This window comes from Muscardinus avellanarius, assembly GCF_963383645.1.
Source record: "Muscardinus avellanarius genome assembly, chromosome: 12".
NCBI lineage: Eukaryota > Metazoa > Chordata > Mammalia > Rodentia > Gliridae > Muscardinus > Muscardinus avellanarius.
Window position 1 is genome coordinate 96,890,837 of NC_137798.1, and position 17,265 is coordinate 96,908,101.

Genomic DNA, 17,265 nt, shown 5'->3' on the forward strand with positions numbered 1-17,265 from the left:
AATAGACAGTAATGGGAGAGAAGACAAATTTTATTTATGAGCACATGTGGGAGTATTCAATGATGAATTGCTCCCTGAATAGCCAGAGATAAAAGATTTATACACCAAACTGAACACGGAGTTTCAAAAGGAGCCACCAAGAAGATCTGGGAGGTTCTTTTGACTTTTTTTCTATGCTAATGGAGATGGGCAAGAATTGGCTTGTCCGCTGGCACCTGGATTTATAGGAAATCCCCTTTGGAGGGGAGTAATGAATGTGTATTTCCTGGACTCTCTTCAGATAAGATCTGTTTTTCTGCTTCTTTAGCTCAAGTGTTTTTCCTTTTTCCCCCCATATAATATATTTTTATTCGTGCATTGTAGCCATACATCCCAATGGAATAAAAAACTTGTGGAGACATACATGCACAGATCACGCAATTAGCCTTTATCTAATCTTCATTCATTCCCTCCCCCTCCCTCCTTCCCATGCTTGATTTAGTGATTGATTGATATGTTTAAGTACCTCATGTGCTTTAAGCGGTTTCCATCTTCTCCCCTCCCATCCCCTCAGATAGGTCACCTCTACAGGGTCCCTTCTCCAACTAGAGTTCTTCCTATTACCCATCTTTCCCTAGTTTTCACACATTAGGAAAAGCATCTGATTTCTTATTATTTGTGACGTTTCCCTGTAGATGCCATAATTTTGTTCTCCTTTATGGCTGGGTAGAATTCCATTGTGTACACATCCCATAGTTTTGTAATCCACTCGTCTGTTGATGGACATCTTGGCTGCTTCCAAAGCTTGGGAATGATGAATTGTGCAGCTATGAACATAGATACTCATGCATTGGTTTGGTAGTTTGGTTTCCATTCTTTTGGGTGGATACCCAGAAGTGGTATTGCTGGATCATATGGTACGTTCATTTTCATTCTTCTGAGGATCTTCCATACTGTTTTTCAAAGTGATTGCATTAATTTGCAATCCCACCAATAACATATTAGAGTTTCTACTTCTCCACATCTGATCAGTTACAGTTTATCTCTTCCTTGGAAGTCCGTCTTTTATTTTCCACATTGATTCCCATTTGCTGAAATCCTGACTGCCAGAAGGTGAGTGACTTTGACGAGATGATCCACTCACACCCAATTTTTAAATAGAGGTCACTCAGATCTGGGAACCTGTTGAGAGAGGGGTGAGGCAGCGGCAGCTTCAAGTGCTTCCTGACCGCATGGTTGTGGGGACCCGCTGGCCCTTTGCTGTGCAGCAGGGCCCGGTCCGGGCCTTGCCTCTCGGCTGGCTCTGTTTTTGTTTTAAAATATTCTTTTGGCCCACTTGGGGGGGGGGCAGGTTGAATGGATCTCCACATTTCTTCCTCTGGAATTTCCCTTGAAATTTTACACACAGGAAAGAAGCCAGATAGATTGCTTTGCAGAAACGCTTCAGGTTAGAAATTATGGGTAAGAGACCTGTAAAGGGGAGGAAAAAACACCGATTGGCAGGAAGAAACGAAAAAGAAAAAGATTGATTGTTGGAGTAGTTTACAAACCTCCTTTCTGAGTCCAGAGGGCAACTGGCTGGGAAGATGTCTAGATGCTGGGCTGGAGGTATCTTTGGATGGCGGAGTGAGAACGTTAGTGTCACAGTCACTGCTGTTCTCCAGAGAGAACGTGGAAGTGTTTAAGTATTTGGTGAATTTCTTGAACGACACAGAAATAGCACTGTTTAAATGTTTCCTTTTTAAAAAACCCATTGTGAATAGGGTTCTTTTAAGGAACTTTATAAAATACCATGGCAACAATATTGGAGGCTAGAAGACGCTATAGATACATATTGGATACAACAGACTAACACAGACCAAAAGACCTCATAACTTTCAAAGTAGTATAAATTTATTAGTTTACATAGATTATTGTTTTTATCTTTGCCTCATGTTTCTTTGAATTATATTTCTGGTAGATGAAACAAGTTTTTACCTGTTCAATAAAGGCTGAAACTTTTTATAAGCATCTGAGGGGAGACCTATAAGCACTTTTTATTTATCCTGATACATGATTTGAGGAGGCTCTGATTGAGCCTTTAGTGATGGTTTTGATGGAGAAGCTACTTTTGAAAAAAGATTTTTCTGTGTATTATGATTATGTACAATAATTCTTCAACATGCGCATACGGTGTTTGTGTATACACGCAACACTATAATCAGTTTCACTCCCTAGTGCCTCTCCTTTCCTTCTCCTCCCTCGCCCAGCCCCCTTCCTCTGCTACATTGATTTCCCTTCTATTTGTTTTTTCTTTTAATTGGTAAATTATAATTATACATCAAAGTGGGATTCATTGTAACAGTTGCGCATTTGCATAGCACAGATGGGTTGATTTCATTCCCCAGTCCCTCTCCTCCTCCTTCCCCCTGAAGCTCTTTTCCCTACTCTACTGGTCTCCCTTCTATTTTCACAATATCCCTTTCTAGTCCTTTTCCTCTCTAACTTTGGCACACGAGAGAGAACATTCAACCCTTGACTTTCTGACTTGGCATGCTTTTCTCCAGTTCCATCCATTGACCTGACAAGCTGCTTTTCAAAGACTGGGGTGAGCTAAGGAAAAAGGCGCTGGGTTTTTCTGAGGGCGTGGGGGAGGGTTAATTGGCACTTATCAGGAGGTGAAATGAATGTTTCAGATTTTATGTCAAGCTGCAGTAGTACAAGTGAAGTAAGGAGGCTAATTCTGGGGCTAGAAGCCATGCCATTTCCCCTGGTGTTTGCATTTTATTTTATTTTTTTTGGTGGTACTGGGGATGAACCCTTCTGCCTCCGGGCTACACTCCCAGACCTACTTTATATTTTATTTGGAAACAGGGTCAGGTGTTTGCATTTTAAAGTGAGGCTCTCAGGCCCTTAAGAAAATGCGTGAAGTGCCTGTGCTCAGGGGGCTTTGGGGGCATGTTTACCAGTTACGAGATCTCCTGTAGGACAGACAGTGGATTCTCAGGGCAGTGTTAAGCTCTTACAAGCAGGCATTTTTAGGGCGATGGGTAGGAGGTAGAATAAATCATCCTCCCCTAGAGCCTGTGGCTCTTAGAGGTTCAGGCTGAGGGCGAGTTGTTAAGAGGCTCCGAGGAGCTGACTGAGGACGTGCGGACCTAGGGCAACTCCTCTTTGAGTTTTTCTTCTTTCCCAGCGCTGGAAAGTCCCTTTTGTTCTGATTTTTTTACAGTCATCTTGAATGGAACAGAGGAGGTTTGGGATTAGTAAGAACGGTGTGTGTGTGCAGGGATACTCCTAGAGCCACATTTTTGTTCTTATAAAGATGTTAAGGCAAGGACAATATTTTTAATTTATCGGCTACCTCAGTAATAACATTAAGGGCTTAGCCTGCCCACATAACTGTGATTTTGAATTCACTTTTTTATATCAGGGAAGAGATTTCCAACTGAGATAGACACCAAAAAATTCTTAGGTTCCAGGGCTTCTGGATTTACAGCTATATGCCTCTGTGATTTTTTAAAAATAAATCAATAAGCTGGGCGTGGTGGCGCACGCTTGTAATCCCCGCGCTTGGGAGGCGGAGACAGGAGGATCGCGCAGGTTCGAAGCCAACCGCGCGTGCTGGCTTAAGAGACCCTGTTTCCAAATAAAAAAGTATAAAAAAATAGGTCTGGGAGTGTAGCCCGGAGGTAGAAGGGCTTCCAGGAACCCCAGTACCACCAAAAAAAAAAAAAAAAAAAATCAATAAAGCCTTTAGAATATGTTGCCTGATTAGCCTTTGAGGCAGGCATCTATGACAGCTCCTATCAGCCCTGAGCATCAACCTTCAGCTGGGCCATTTGTAGGAAGGGAGTGGAAAGGAGGTAACTCATAATGGGTGTGGGCTTTCACTTTTGTTCTGAATCTGGTTTTTGGACTTTAATTTTGTTAAGGAGTTTTTTGTTAAGGAGTTTTTTAGGCTAGCTCTGATACTTTTTTGTTTTCTCAAATGGATAATAAGACATTTGCTTAGTGAGTTCTCTCTAAAAACACTTTTATTTATCTTCCTTATCTAAAGTGGTATTTTTCTCCCCAGCTGTTGGGGATTGAAAACAGGGTTTTGTGCATGCTAGGTAAATACCTTACCACTGTGCTACATCCCCAGCCCCTAAAGTTGAATATTTTATTCATTACTTGGGTAGTTCAAAGTTGCAACCCTCTTCCCATCGATTTCAAGGTGGTGATAAGTATCAACTATTTTACCTCCTGTTTCTGTTAGCATTCTCACTGCTATGACTCCAAAAACCCAGCAACAACAACAACTTGGAGGACTGAGATTTATTTGTTCACAGTTTTGGAGATTTCAGGGGTTCAGTTCACGGTAGGTCAGTTGATGTCTATGGAGTTCAGGGCGTGGTGGGGGAAGTCAGAAAGCAAGTGCCCCCCTCTCACATCACAGAGACCGGAAGCAGAGAGAATTCGTGAAGGGGTTTCATGGACATATGTACTGTCCCCAAGGCCACCCCTCCAGTGATCTATCTCTTCCAGCCACAGCCGCCTAGTCTACTATCCAATACATCCATTGCAATGAATTATCTACTGATGAGATTATAACTCTCGTAATTCAGTCATTTCACCTCTGAACATTAATGAGTTCTGCAGGGGGTATTCTAGATCTAAATCATAATGCCACTTTGATGCTATGTTTTAGGCCATATTTGTCAAATACAAAATACAAAACTTTCTGTTGAAGAAAATGGGAGTCTCATCATTTTGTGTGGATTGCTTCTTCACTTGGTAGTCAGGTGCCTGTAGTCAAGATGGACACGAGTGGCTCTGTGAATGTCACCCCATTTCCAACTCTTGTCTCAGAAATGCCCTTTCAGCTAGTACCATAGTGGTCCTCACGTTGTTAGGGAGGCCTTCTGGGTGTTCAGTGCTACTACCAGCCATACAGTGTTAATATTCAGCCCACTGCCCCAGTCCTGTGGTGTTGTCAGCAATCCTTTCTGTGGCCATCGTACTGGTGGGGACAGTCAAAGTATGGTGTGTTTAGGTTTCTTTGTCTCATGATGAAGGCCATTGTAGTATGAAAAATAACTAGCATGTCCCTGAAGATAGCATAACGCCTTATGTAACTCTGTTCCCTGGCTAGCTGCCACCTTTGTTCTGCTTTAATATATAAACTGGGTTGAGACTGTTCAGTGCCTCGAAGTCTCTGTGTGGAGCTCTCTTGTACTCAGCTGGCGGCCACTGGGTACAGAGGTGGAGGTCTCTTTTGTTCAGCCTGCTGCTGCTAAAATAAAGGAATGTCTCACCTCCTCAACATCTCACTTCTTCTCGGGATGAGCCAATTGAACCTGCAACTTCCCAGCCTTGGTCGGTTGTGCGACAGTGCTGCAGTTGATAAGACTACTTGTCTAGATTTCTGCTATCATTTTCTCCTTCCCAGAGAGGGACCCATAGTCACCTACTTTCCAGAAGGTGTGATTCCGGATGGCGTGGTGCTCTTAAATTCAGTGCGTGCCCCACACTGGTTAGATGTACCTCACTTCTGGTCCTTAGCCTGGTAGTTGTTGCAGGGCTTCCTGGGGATGCCCTGCTGGTGGACATACTCACACTCCAGGAGTTTGTGGCCATGGTGGTGGGAGGCCATGCTGGTGAGTGTATTCAAACTCTAGGAATCTATGGCCTCCCTCACAGGAGCCTACACAGCAGCAGGGTGGAGGGCCACCCACCCTTCTTCTCGATGTCGGTCAGATCTGCGGTGGCACCTGGACTGGTGTGTTCGTAGTAAGCACCACACAACTGAGGAATGTGCTGGTTCCTGGTAATGCTGGCATAGTTGACACCATCTAGGTCACGCCAATCCAAGCTCTTGGGCAGATCTGATAGAGACAGACACTTGTGAGGGAGGCCCGGGTTATGTCCTGTACCCCAACTGCAAGAGCCTGGCGGGGTAGCAGAGGCAAACCTGCCCAGTGCCTGCCAGCTGCAAGAGCAACAGCTATACTGCTTTGGACAGTGCTGCCCCCCACCCCGCCCCCCATTCTTGCTCCACCCAGATCCCGAATCCCATGCTGTCTCCTCTGGCCCACGCACTTTATGTCCCAGCCCTGCACCTAAAAGCCCTTGTGAATAGAACAGTTGTTCCAAATAAAATCATCTACGTTCTGGCCATTGACAATTTAGGATCTCCAATGGTAGACCTGTTTGAAAATGTGATTCAAAACCAAGAGGCTTTTATGTGGCTTAACTGTGAAATGCATGGCCAAGTGAACCTCAGTCATGGTACGTTCCAGGATCTTAGCATTATCAGTTTTAGCTCTTTGGAGACTATGCTTGTAATTAGTAGCAACAACAAAAATCACAGAAATAAATTCGCTTTCTGAAAATAGTCATCTTGGATTTTGATCAATATGATGCCAAATAAATTAAGACTAGCTTTTGAGGTTTTAATACGAATATTTGCAATAAATTAGGATTCTACATATAGTAGTTAAACATTTAAAATTGGATTCACTGGGCAGAAAGTATAGCTCAGTGGCAAAGCAGATCCTGGGTTTAATCCCCAGAACTGGGGGTGGGGGCAGGAAAAAAAGAAAAAAAAATGGATTTCATTTAAAATAAAGTGGTTTCCCCAAAATCTTATATTACATGGTAATAACTCAGGACCAGTCTTAACCCTTTGCTACCTTTATGCTCATTTGAGAAATATAGGATCCTTTAAGATCAGGATTGAAACAACTTAAATTTGTAAATTCACGGTTTAAATTTTTTTCTCTTCTAGGGGAAAAGTATACTATCTTAATCAGTAAAAAAAAAAATGCATTTTTTTTAACTTATGGATTCAGCCAGCCTTAGAACATTCTTAGGGAAAAACTTGGGCAGACTATGTGACATAGAGGAAAATAGCACTCGGCACCACTGTGTTTTCTGAAAAGAAAAATCTGCATTATGAAGTACTGAAGCCAGATTGTAATGAGTTTGTCAAACTCTAGAAATAATGTTTCAAGAGTAGGCTCATCCTATTAGGAATACATATTTGGAATTGTAATTCATGTGTAATTTAGAAAGTCTTTAGTAGAACAGTTCAAATTCAACCTGTGATCAAAATGTCAACCTATTTAGCCGGCCATGGTGGCACACACTTATATTCCCAGCATTCAGGAGGCTGAGACCTGAGGATCGTGGTTGGCGAACAGGCTCAGCTACTTAGGGAGGCCCCACGCAACTTTGTGAGAACCTGTTTCAAAATAAAGAATAAAAATTGGGCAAGGGGTGTAGCTTGGAGGTCGAATGCCCCTGGATTCCATCCACAGACCTGAAAAAAAATAAAAAAGTCAACCTAGATGTAACTTTTTTTCTGTTACTGATGGATCCTAATGGTGATTCATAGATTCTTACAAAGCTCATCCTGAAGGTTCTTGGCCCAGGACTCAGATTTAAATGGGCTGTACATATTCTTTGGAAAACCTTTGAATATAACGAGTGTGTTTTGCTTTCTTCCCCTGTTGCTCTGAAACCCTCCCAGGTTGGTGGGTACTGGGATAAGTCCTGTAGCACGGTGACTCAGCTGAAGGAAGGGCTCAACCGGATCCTCTGCCTGATTCCCTACAATGTGATCAACCAATCGGTGTGGGAATGTATTATGCCAGAATGGCTGGAAGCCATCAGAACAGAAGTCCCAGATAATCAGTTAAAGGAATTCAGGGAAGTGTTAAGGTGGGTAAGTAGTTTAATGCAGTCGCTGGAATTGTACTACTACCTAACCTCTTTTGAGCATGTAGAGCGTAATAGGCACTCTGCTAAGCATCTTGTGTGATTTCTTTTACTTTGTAACAGCCCTACTGAGAAATGTGAAGTCCCCAAATGAAATAGGTACTATAAAGTGAGCCGAGATGATTTGGAATTGTTCAGATAAAATTTTTGTTCTCGTGTAATAAAATATGTACAACATATTGTTTACCTCTTTTCAAATATGTTTGCTTGGACTGTACTGGGAAAGTGCCAAGGGAAAACATTTTTAGATGCTGGGGAGCAGCTTCAGTTCCTTCGAAATGTGTTTCCTTCTGTTAGGTCTGCTCTGACTATGAACATTAATGTTATTATGCCCATATGAATTATTTATTTGTATTTTAATGATGTAAACTATTTTCTTACGGTAAAACGAGATTGAATACAAACTGAAGGGTTTGATGGTACGAACGGGGCCTAGTCAGAAGTAGTTGGATGATGTGACCCTAATGTGTGCCCGTCGGTCATTTGCTTTTGTTGTTCTGCTTTCCAGCAAAATGTTTGACATTGAGCTCTGTCCCCTGCCCTTTTCAATGGAAGAGATGTTTGGCTTTATCAGTTGTCGGTTTACAGGCTACCCCTCCTCTGTGCAGGAACAAGCTCTACTGTGGCTCCATGTAAGTGAATGGCACTCGTGACCATTTGGGGAAATAGTTTTTAGCCTCTAAGCTTTGGACCCCTAGGTAAGGGGTGGGAAGGAGTTGCAAAGAGGCCATAAGTTCATATGTTTGCCAAGGATTGTTGTAGACTAACAGCTTATGAGCATAGGTGAATGACGAAGTTTCAGATAGATGCAGCTGTAGTTGTGGTTAACAGATATAAATTTATGCTATAATATTACTGAATTCATAGTTATTTTTCATCCATAATATCACTAGATTTCTGGGATTCTGAGAAATCGTTGCTATTAAACAGATCCCTTACCTGGAAAGGTAGTGGTTCATGCTGTTCCTTCAGCCTAGAATTATTCTTTTCTATCTATTCATGAGTCCACTTTAGCCTTTAAAATCTAACTCAAATGTGATCTCCTTTAAAGTTTCCTGCTGTTTCATACCCCTTATCTTCCCATGAAAATCATTATTCTTCCCCCCAGTATCCATGCAGGTTCTCTGTGAATTCTGTTCTTTCTGGTCCACAGTTTGTTTTGTTTTGTTTTGTTTGTTTGTTTCTCCCCTGCTTAAAAACTCCTCAAGTTTAGGGATCAGTTCTTATTTTTAAATTCACAACCTTCTCATCTGTTCCTCCGGCATTCGGACAGGGCTTGTATTTATTAAATGTTAAAAAATTTATTTTATTAAATTGAATACCTGACATGAAGTTTGGGTGGTTTTAGAAAACGAAGGCAGAGTAACACGTTTCTGTGTTGTGCAAGGATGTGATCCCATAAGTATTTCAAGTTGTGGAAAGGCCTTTCTGGGTTCTAAAGAACGATACTTTCCCCCACAAATTTATGAAGAGTAAAAAGGATCCTTTTCTTTCAAAAGTCATCTTTGGGATTCAGAATTTTAACTTTTTGTCCTCTAGTAGATTTCAGCAAGTTGTTCTCATTCTGGGAAAGCTAGTCCTTGTACAGATGACTTGAGGTCACCCCTGTTCAGTCACACACCCCTTAGACTGATCCCTCCAGGGATGAACAAGCAGGCCTGGAAGCCCATCTCCACCAGAGCTGGGGCAGTCAAGGTCACAGGCTCTATGGACTGGGCGTGGGTTCAGCTTTGCTGTGAAGGCAGAGGGCTGCAGTTGAAGATTTCACAGACCTGGCCTCGCCATTTGGGGAACAGACTGGACAATAAATAGTGGTTGGAATTGACTCATGTATGAATTAATTGGAAAATTCTACAAAGCTCCCAAGTGCTGGGCACTCTAAGACGTACTGGGATAAAAATGGGATAAGTAATGATCCTTTCCTCATACTTCCTTTCTTCAAGTGGCTTGTGGTGGGAAGAAAAATATCAGATAATTAAACATAGCAAAAAGTGGTAATTGCTCTAATAAAGTTATGTATAAAGTTCTGAGAAAGCAGAGAAGAGCAGAGGAAGGCAATGATTTCCAGAAAATTCATTACAAGTAAAGTGACTTGGTTTTAGTCCAGAGGATAAAAGCTTTTACCAGACAGCAAAGTTTGATGGGGCATTGAGATTAGAGTGGGGATGGCCTGGAGGAAGAACGCCAGCAGGTTTTATTAGTCCAGGTTCTAGCAAGGTGTGCGCTAAGGGTATGGGAAAGCATAGCATAGCATCACCAATGGAAAGAACGCGGCAACTCACTGGGTATTGGGGTAGGGGAAATGAAAAGTTGAAAGATGACATGGATTTTCTTGGTGCAAAAATTTGAGGGTGATGGTGCTGACTGTCAGTATACATGAAGATTAAATGCTCAGCTTTGTTTGCTTTGGGGAAAATGCTAAATGTAGTTTTTTGAGTTTTAAAGTTTACCTGCTTTTTTTGGGGGGGGGATATTTGCCTTTTTTTCTCCAGGTGTTATCGGAGTTAGATATCATGGTTCCACTTCAACTCTTAATAAGCATGTTTTCTGATGGAGTTAATTCTGTCAAAGAATTGGCAAATCAAAGAAAATCAAGAGTGAATGAGCTGGCAGGGAACCATGCAGCTCGACGGGTAATTATTGTCATGACTCTTCTCACCTTCCTTGTTAAGATCTTGAAAACCTGTTTCGGTATAAGAAATCTCTCTGAAAATAGTTTTTCATTACATCTCTTTGCATTAATAATTTAATTACATTAAATTAGAAGACAGGTAGCTAAGATAGGTTTGGTACATTCTGTAACCAGTTCTTGAGTTTTTATTTTTCTTTCAATTAGTTTTGAATTTTAGTTTCCTTGCCATTGATTGGGGGAAAAAAAGAGTAGCTTTTTGGTAATACCCCTCTACCCTTTCTTGGAGGATGCCCTGGTGAATAAGAATTTTTTACCAGCTACTGGGTAGCTCAGTGCTTCACTTCTGGAGTAAGGAGTTTGAATGTTTATTTCCCATTGTGTTTTGGGAAGAAATGACCAGAGACTTTGTCTCTATGCACCAACTGGGCTCCTTCTACTTCCTTCTGTACCTCTGGCGATGAGAAGTGTACAAAGGCTGTTGGAAATTTTTAGTAATGTTTCTATGAAAGACCTGATGGAGTTTGTGTTGCTGTAGGGGCATTCTCAGACCACAAGCAGTGTTGGAGAGGCTGACTCACCTGAAGCCTGGCAAAGACTATCCTTAACTCTCTTCATCAAGTCTCTCCCAGAATTCCCCTGGTCATTCCTCCTGACATCTAGGGATTAAAAACTCTAATGCGATCATGGGATCAGAGTTTGTATCTGGTACTTAACACTATGATATTCAGGTATTCTAATTCTTCATGGGGCGCTCCTGTCATTTGTTTTAAAATGATGTTTGTGGAGCTTTCAGGTCACTAGAAAGATCTTTATGAGAGAAAATGTTCTGAGAATGACACACAGCTATATCAGTCAGAACTCTGATACAGAATTTATCCTAGATATTTTAAAATGAAGGGGCATTAATGGAGATTCTGCCTGTAGAATTATGGAAAAGGTTCTGGGAGCAATAAACCTTGATGGAACACCCAGAGTTGAGTGACAGTCCTAGAGGAAGTCACTACACCCCTGGGAAATACGGAACAAAGAAAAGAGCCTCTGGAGCCACATGGAGCTGAGCCTGCAGGGCAGGCTGGCCGGAGAAGCTGTAGCGTGCCGAGGTGTGCCGGAGAGGTGGCGCCAACAGGTGGTGAGAAATGCTCCCACCCTCGCTCCTCTTACTCGAGGTCCTCTGAACTCAGCCAAGGAGCCAGGGAGACTCTGCCACAGCACCTTGGGGAAGGAGGAGGGCAGCGAGTGCCTGGGGGAGGCATGGTGGAAATGGAAAATAACCCGTACAATAGGTGTGACATATATGATTTTCTTATGAGAGTTTAATCACTATAACCCCCATAGGCCATGCTTTAGCTAGTCATATAGAAATGAGAGTCTGTGCTTATGGCTTACATTTTTTATCTTGCAATATTTTACTCATGTAATTTCTCATTTTTTCAGCTTATAGATTTTAGTAGGTTCAGGTAATCTAGCCTAATCGGGAATGTTTGATGGGATGAAAATATAATGGCAAATGTCTTCATTCTTTAGGGTGCTGATGTTTTGTCCTTTGATGACTCATCTGAAAGTTTGAATGGTTTTATTTGTTATTTTTTTGTATTTTGAGAGGGTCCCTATGACTTGGAGGTACTAACCATTGGATAATGTCAAAGGAAATCATACTGTCTGGAGAGTCCCTGAATATTTTATACAGCCATTTGAACTTCGGTGAGCTCATTTATGTGTTGATTTTTTTTTTAAGGTGAGTGTTGCCTCTGATCCTGGTCGACGAGTTCAGCACAATATGCTGAGTCCATTTCATAGTCCTTTCCAGAGTCCATTTCGGAGTCCTATGCGTAGTCCGTTCCGTAGCCCTTTCAAGAATTTTGGACACCCGGGAGGAAGGACTATTGACTTTGACTGTGAAGATGATGAAATGAATCTAAATAGTTTCATCCTCATGTTTGATCTTCTCCTGAAGCAGGTAGTTGAAACATGAGCTTCCTTTGTTTCAGTGGTGAAGACTGAGAGAAAGTGTCCTCACATGGTTATTTATTCTTTCTGTGTTTTGTACATCTTCCTGCTTACTGAACTGATACAGTATCACTCAAGGAATTTTGCAGATTCCTTTGGAAACTGCCCAAAGAGTCTGAAAAAAAAAAAAAAAAACACACTGCTGGGAATACCTGCCATGATGTTGACATATGGGAATGGGATTGAAATAAAATAAATAAAAGTAGTTCCCATAGGCAATTAGGCTGTCCTGACTGCCAGATGATAATTTTCTAATTCCATCATTTTATAAATGTATTAGCTGGTGCTAAAGGGACATTTTTTCTTATTTTCCTTTGTGTATTTATTTACCTATATACTTACTTTGTATGTGCACATGATTCTTTTATTAGTGTGTTATCATTTGCAACTGTAATTATTTATTTTGTTTCTCATATCTTCTCATATTTGGCCAGTGGGAATCTCTTCAAGCTGGCTCTGTGTTCTTTTGACATGATACATCATTATTAGAACATGGCAAGATATTCCAGGCTCATTTTATATTTTCTTTGTCCCAGCTCTGAAATTGACCATTTCTTCAAGGAACCCTGGTTCCTTTTAGTGGATAATGACATTTAGAAACCAAGATCTGGAAGAGTAGCATTTTAAAATTGTATAAAATTTTTACAAAGTTAAGTATAAAAACACTTCTCTTTTGAATTGCACACATGATTCTTAAAATAATTCCTATCACTTTCTTGTATTTGTATTTTTTAGAAGAATCATTGGGAAGCAATCTTATTTATGGCTTTGAGCCTATACTATCTTTAAATAATATTTAAAGAATGAAAAAAATCACCTCCAAGTAGTGTACCAATGAAATATTGGACAAAAGGACCAAACTCCTTCTTCTTTTTTTTTTTCCACTTTTTGTCCTTTTTCCAATGTCTTTCAGATGGAGTTACAAGATGATGGAATTACAATGGGTTTAGAGCACAGCTTGTCTAAGGACATAATTTCTATTATAAACAACGTCTTCCAGGCCCCCTGGGGGGGCTCCCACACCTGCCAGAAGGACGAGAAAGCAATCGAGTGCAACTTATGTCAGTCTAGTATCCTCTGCTATCAGCTTGCCTGTGAACTCCTGGAGAGACTGGCTCCCAAAGAGGAGAGCCGGCTGGTGGTAAGCAGTCCAAGAACTGGGATGACTCAAGTTTGGTAGTCATGAAAACAGCAGTTGCTGGTGCACGGGGGCCTTTCTCAGTATTATCTGATGTTCCATGCTGGGTTATATGGAAGACTGTGTTAAAAGATAGTTTTCCCGTTGCTTTCACCAACTCAGGCTCCTGGAAAGGGAGAGGGGATAGAGTTACGTTATACAGAATTCTATTAAGTGGCTTCAGTTAGGGTTGTAGCAGCTCCATTCACATGGTTCTCATGAAAACAAAGCATTATTGGTATTCTTGAAAGACTTTCATCATGGAATTATTTTACAAAGTTTAAATAATGAGTATGAGCCGGGCATGGTGGCGCACGCTTGTAATCCCCGCTCTTGGGAGGCGGAGACAGGAGGATCGCGCAGGTTCGAAGCCAGCCGCGCTGGCTTAAGAGACCCTGTTTCCAAATAAAAAGAAATATAAAATAGGTCTGGGAGTGCAGCCCGGAGGTAGAAGGGCTTCCAGGAACCCCAGTACCACCTAAATAAATAAATAAATAAATAAATAATAGTATGATAAAATATACAATCAAATATTAAGTAGATGTTATATAGAGACTGTTTCAAAATTAAGTTTCATTCAAGTTTTACTTTGTAAAACTCATTGACTTCATTGGCAGTCAGGAAAATCTTCATTACCCCCTTTTTGGGGTTACTTTCATTTTCTGCGTTCCAAAAAGATTGTCAGTAGAAGAAAAAGCTCATATATGTCATAATGTTAGCGATTCCATGCACTAGCAATTTTCTGTTGAGCCTATTTTTAATCTAAGATATACACACCAAAATGCCTTATACCATCATAGGTAGATGAACCTGAATTATCTGAGCCAATACTTGGGCATCTTTTCTTTTCCTTCTTTTTCTTTAATGTTTGTTTAACACAGAAAGAGACTTCTTAAAAAAAAAAACCAAATTTCTGAAGTATATCATACGAGTGATAGAGCATTTCTTCACTTTCAGCTCATTTAACTCATTAGTCCTACCTGTCTCAACCATAGTGATTGGTCCTCACTGCAGAACAGCTACATCTCTCCTCCCCTTCACTGCCCAGCCTCTGGCACCATCCTCCACTTCTCTGCTACTATGAGTTTTAGCTTCCACGTGTGACAACACGCAGTATTTGGCTTTCAGTGTCTGGCTTCTTCAGTATAGCATTATGTCCTCAGGTTTATCCATGTGAAATTTGTTAATATACAATATATAATATATATGCCAATATATAATAGTAGTAGTTTAAAAATAGTGTAGTTTAAAAAATCAAATCCAAAAAAGGCTAGTTATGCTGGGCGTGGTGGCGCACGCTTGTAATCCCCGTGCTTGGGAGGCAGAGACAGGAGGATCGCGCAGGTTCGAAGCTAGCCCCGCGCGCTGGCTTAGGAGACCCTGTTTCCAAATAAAAATGCAAAAATAGGTCTGGGAGTGTATCCCGGAGGTAGAAGGGCTTCCAGGAACCCCAGTACTACCAAAAAAAAAAAAAAAAAGGCTAGTTACAAAAACAAATCACGAGAGAATAGAAATTAGAGTCAAGAATCTCAGATGAGTCTAGATGTTTAAGTAAATGGAACACCAGAAGACAGCATGGTGAGCATTGTGGTGAAGGACATATAAGGCAGCTATGCAGGTCTAGAAAGGACAGTGACTCCAGCTTAAGAGATGATGGGGTTAGGAAAGTCTCCTTGGGAGAGATGAGACTAGAGTGTATATACTCGAAGGAGGAATGGAGTTAATGTAAAGAAAATGGTTGAAGAACTTCTGAGACCCAGACAGTTATCTGCCCAAGTGACATATATTATCTCTTAATCCATAAATCTGTTAATTGCACGAAGAATTAGTCCACTCATCAGGACAGCCCTAGTTACTTCTTAAAGGTCTTCTTGTCTTTCCTCTGAATATCTCACCTTGGGGATTAAATTTCAACATGAGTTTGGGAGGGGAAAAGCCCATACGCAAGTACAGCAGATGCCTTGTGTACCCGAGTAGTGACGGCACACATCGTGTGACATGGGTTGCTGACAGTCTTTCTATGTTGCTGAGACTGTCCTTGAACCTATGACCCTTCTGATTCAGCCTGCAGAGTACTGGGATTCTAGGTGTGCACCACCACATCCAGCTTGGATCTGATTCTTAAGAGAAAGATTGGAAAGATAAATGCTTGGAGTCATGTGCATATTTGTGTGGTGTGAGAAGGGAAGAGAGTTAAGATTGTAATTCTCATAAATACCCGCTCTTAGGAGGAAAAAAAAAAATACATAGAGAGGAGGCCACAGATGCGAGAGAAAACTGAGGGAGAGAAATAGCACAGAAACTAAGGTAAGAGATAGTTTAGAAAAGGAGGTAATAATCATCAGGTCAAATTTTGGAGAGAGGAAAAAGAAAAGACTGAAAAGTATCCAGGGGATTCCGAAACAAGGGGTCCTTTGTGTCCTTGGAGACAGTGATGATCAGGGATGGAAGGCAGATCCCAGCAGTTTAGAGTTTGAGAACAGGATTAGCGGAGGAACTGTCTACCTGGAGTGTAGACTTCTCTTTCAAGGAGGGGACGAGGTGCAAAGAGGCTAGAGTTGTCTTGTGTTCCATCTGCTTGACTCCAGCAGGCTCCCATAGGGTGCCATTTTTGACATTATCCCATGAAACAAGGAGAGGAATAAGTCTGAATATGGAGAAACTGAGCCACCAAGAGTCCCCCAATATGCATGATGGGTTTTTTTTTTTTTTTGTGTGTGTGTGTGTGGTGGTACTGGGGTTCCTGGAAGCCCTTCTACCTCCAGGCTACACTCCCAGACCTATTTTATTTTTGGAAACAGGGTCTCCTAAGCCAGCGCGCGGCTGGCTTCGAACCTGCGCGATCCTCCTGTCTCTGCCTCCCAAGCGCGGGGATTACAAGCGTGCGCCACCACGCCCGGCATTGCATGATGCTTTTAACATGGTCATGTGCTTAAAATAAAACTGGAGGTGAAGTTAAATGATTCAGTTTTTCTCTCACATTTTATGGGAGAGAAACACATTAATAAGAGGGCTCTGTCTTAGAACGCATGGCCGCCACCGTGGGCCATAGATGCTTTAACTGTTTTGTTCTCCTCCTGGGACAAGTAGAAGACACAGGCGTGGGTGAGGACCTGAAGCATGGGCTGGCAGGAGGCTTAGGCTGGTTTGCAGGACAGGTAGCACAGTCCCTTGGAGGGCAGTACCAGAAATGTGAGTTACTAGCTATATGTAGAAGACTCGGTGCCACTGACAACTGCTCAGTGGATCACACTTGTGAAACCTGGCTTACGAGTTGACTGGGTGTCTTGTTTATGGGGAGTCTAGGAACAAGGCCGGCTCTAGTAACACTGTAAGTTGGCAAAGGTATTTCTGGAGTCCTGTCAGCCACTCTTTTAACACTGATTTCTTTTTTCCTCATGTCCATTTTATCCCACCAGTCTTGGTCTCCTGTTTGCTTTGACCTGGATGTCAAATAAGTCATGAAAAAATTGCTGGTTAAAGTGTTAGCTATGAGGATAATTTTAAAAGAAGACATTTGAAGATGAAATGTTTTCTTTTGAAAGAAAGAAAGAAAAAAGATAAGCTGGGTGCAGTGGCACAGGCCTATAATTGCCATACTTGGGTGGCTGAGACAGGAGGATAGCAGGTTTGAGGCCAGCTTACAGTAACTTAGCAAGACTCTGTTGTTTTTTGTTTGTTTGTTTGTTTGTTTTGTTTTGATGGTACTGGGGTTCCTGGAAGCCCT

At 41.7% G+C, this 17,265-nt stretch overlaps 1 protein-coding gene across 4 annotated transcripts in view; it reads left to right on the forward strand.

Moving 5' to 3' along the window:
* Positions 1–17,265, forward strand: part of UNC79 (unc-79 homolog, NALCN channel complex subunit) — a gene marked incomplete at both ends in the record, with an annotated part of 212,636 nt that overhangs the window by 70,571 nt on the left and 124,800 nt on the right. For all 4 annotated transcript variants that reach the window (XM_080707437.1, XM_080707438.1, XM_080707440.1 and 1 more), the window contains 5 exons: positions 7,475–7,665; positions 8,231–8,354; positions 10,215–10,355; positions 12,090–12,311; positions 13,275–13,502. In XM_080707437.1, coding sequence (XP_080563563.1) covers positions 7,475–7,665; positions 8,231–8,354; positions 10,215–10,355; positions 12,090–12,311; positions 13,275–13,502 — 906 coding nt within the window. The remainder of the gene's footprint in view (positions 1–7,474; positions 7,666–8,230; positions 8,355–10,214; positions 10,356–12,089; positions 12,312–13,274; positions 13,503–17,265) is intronic.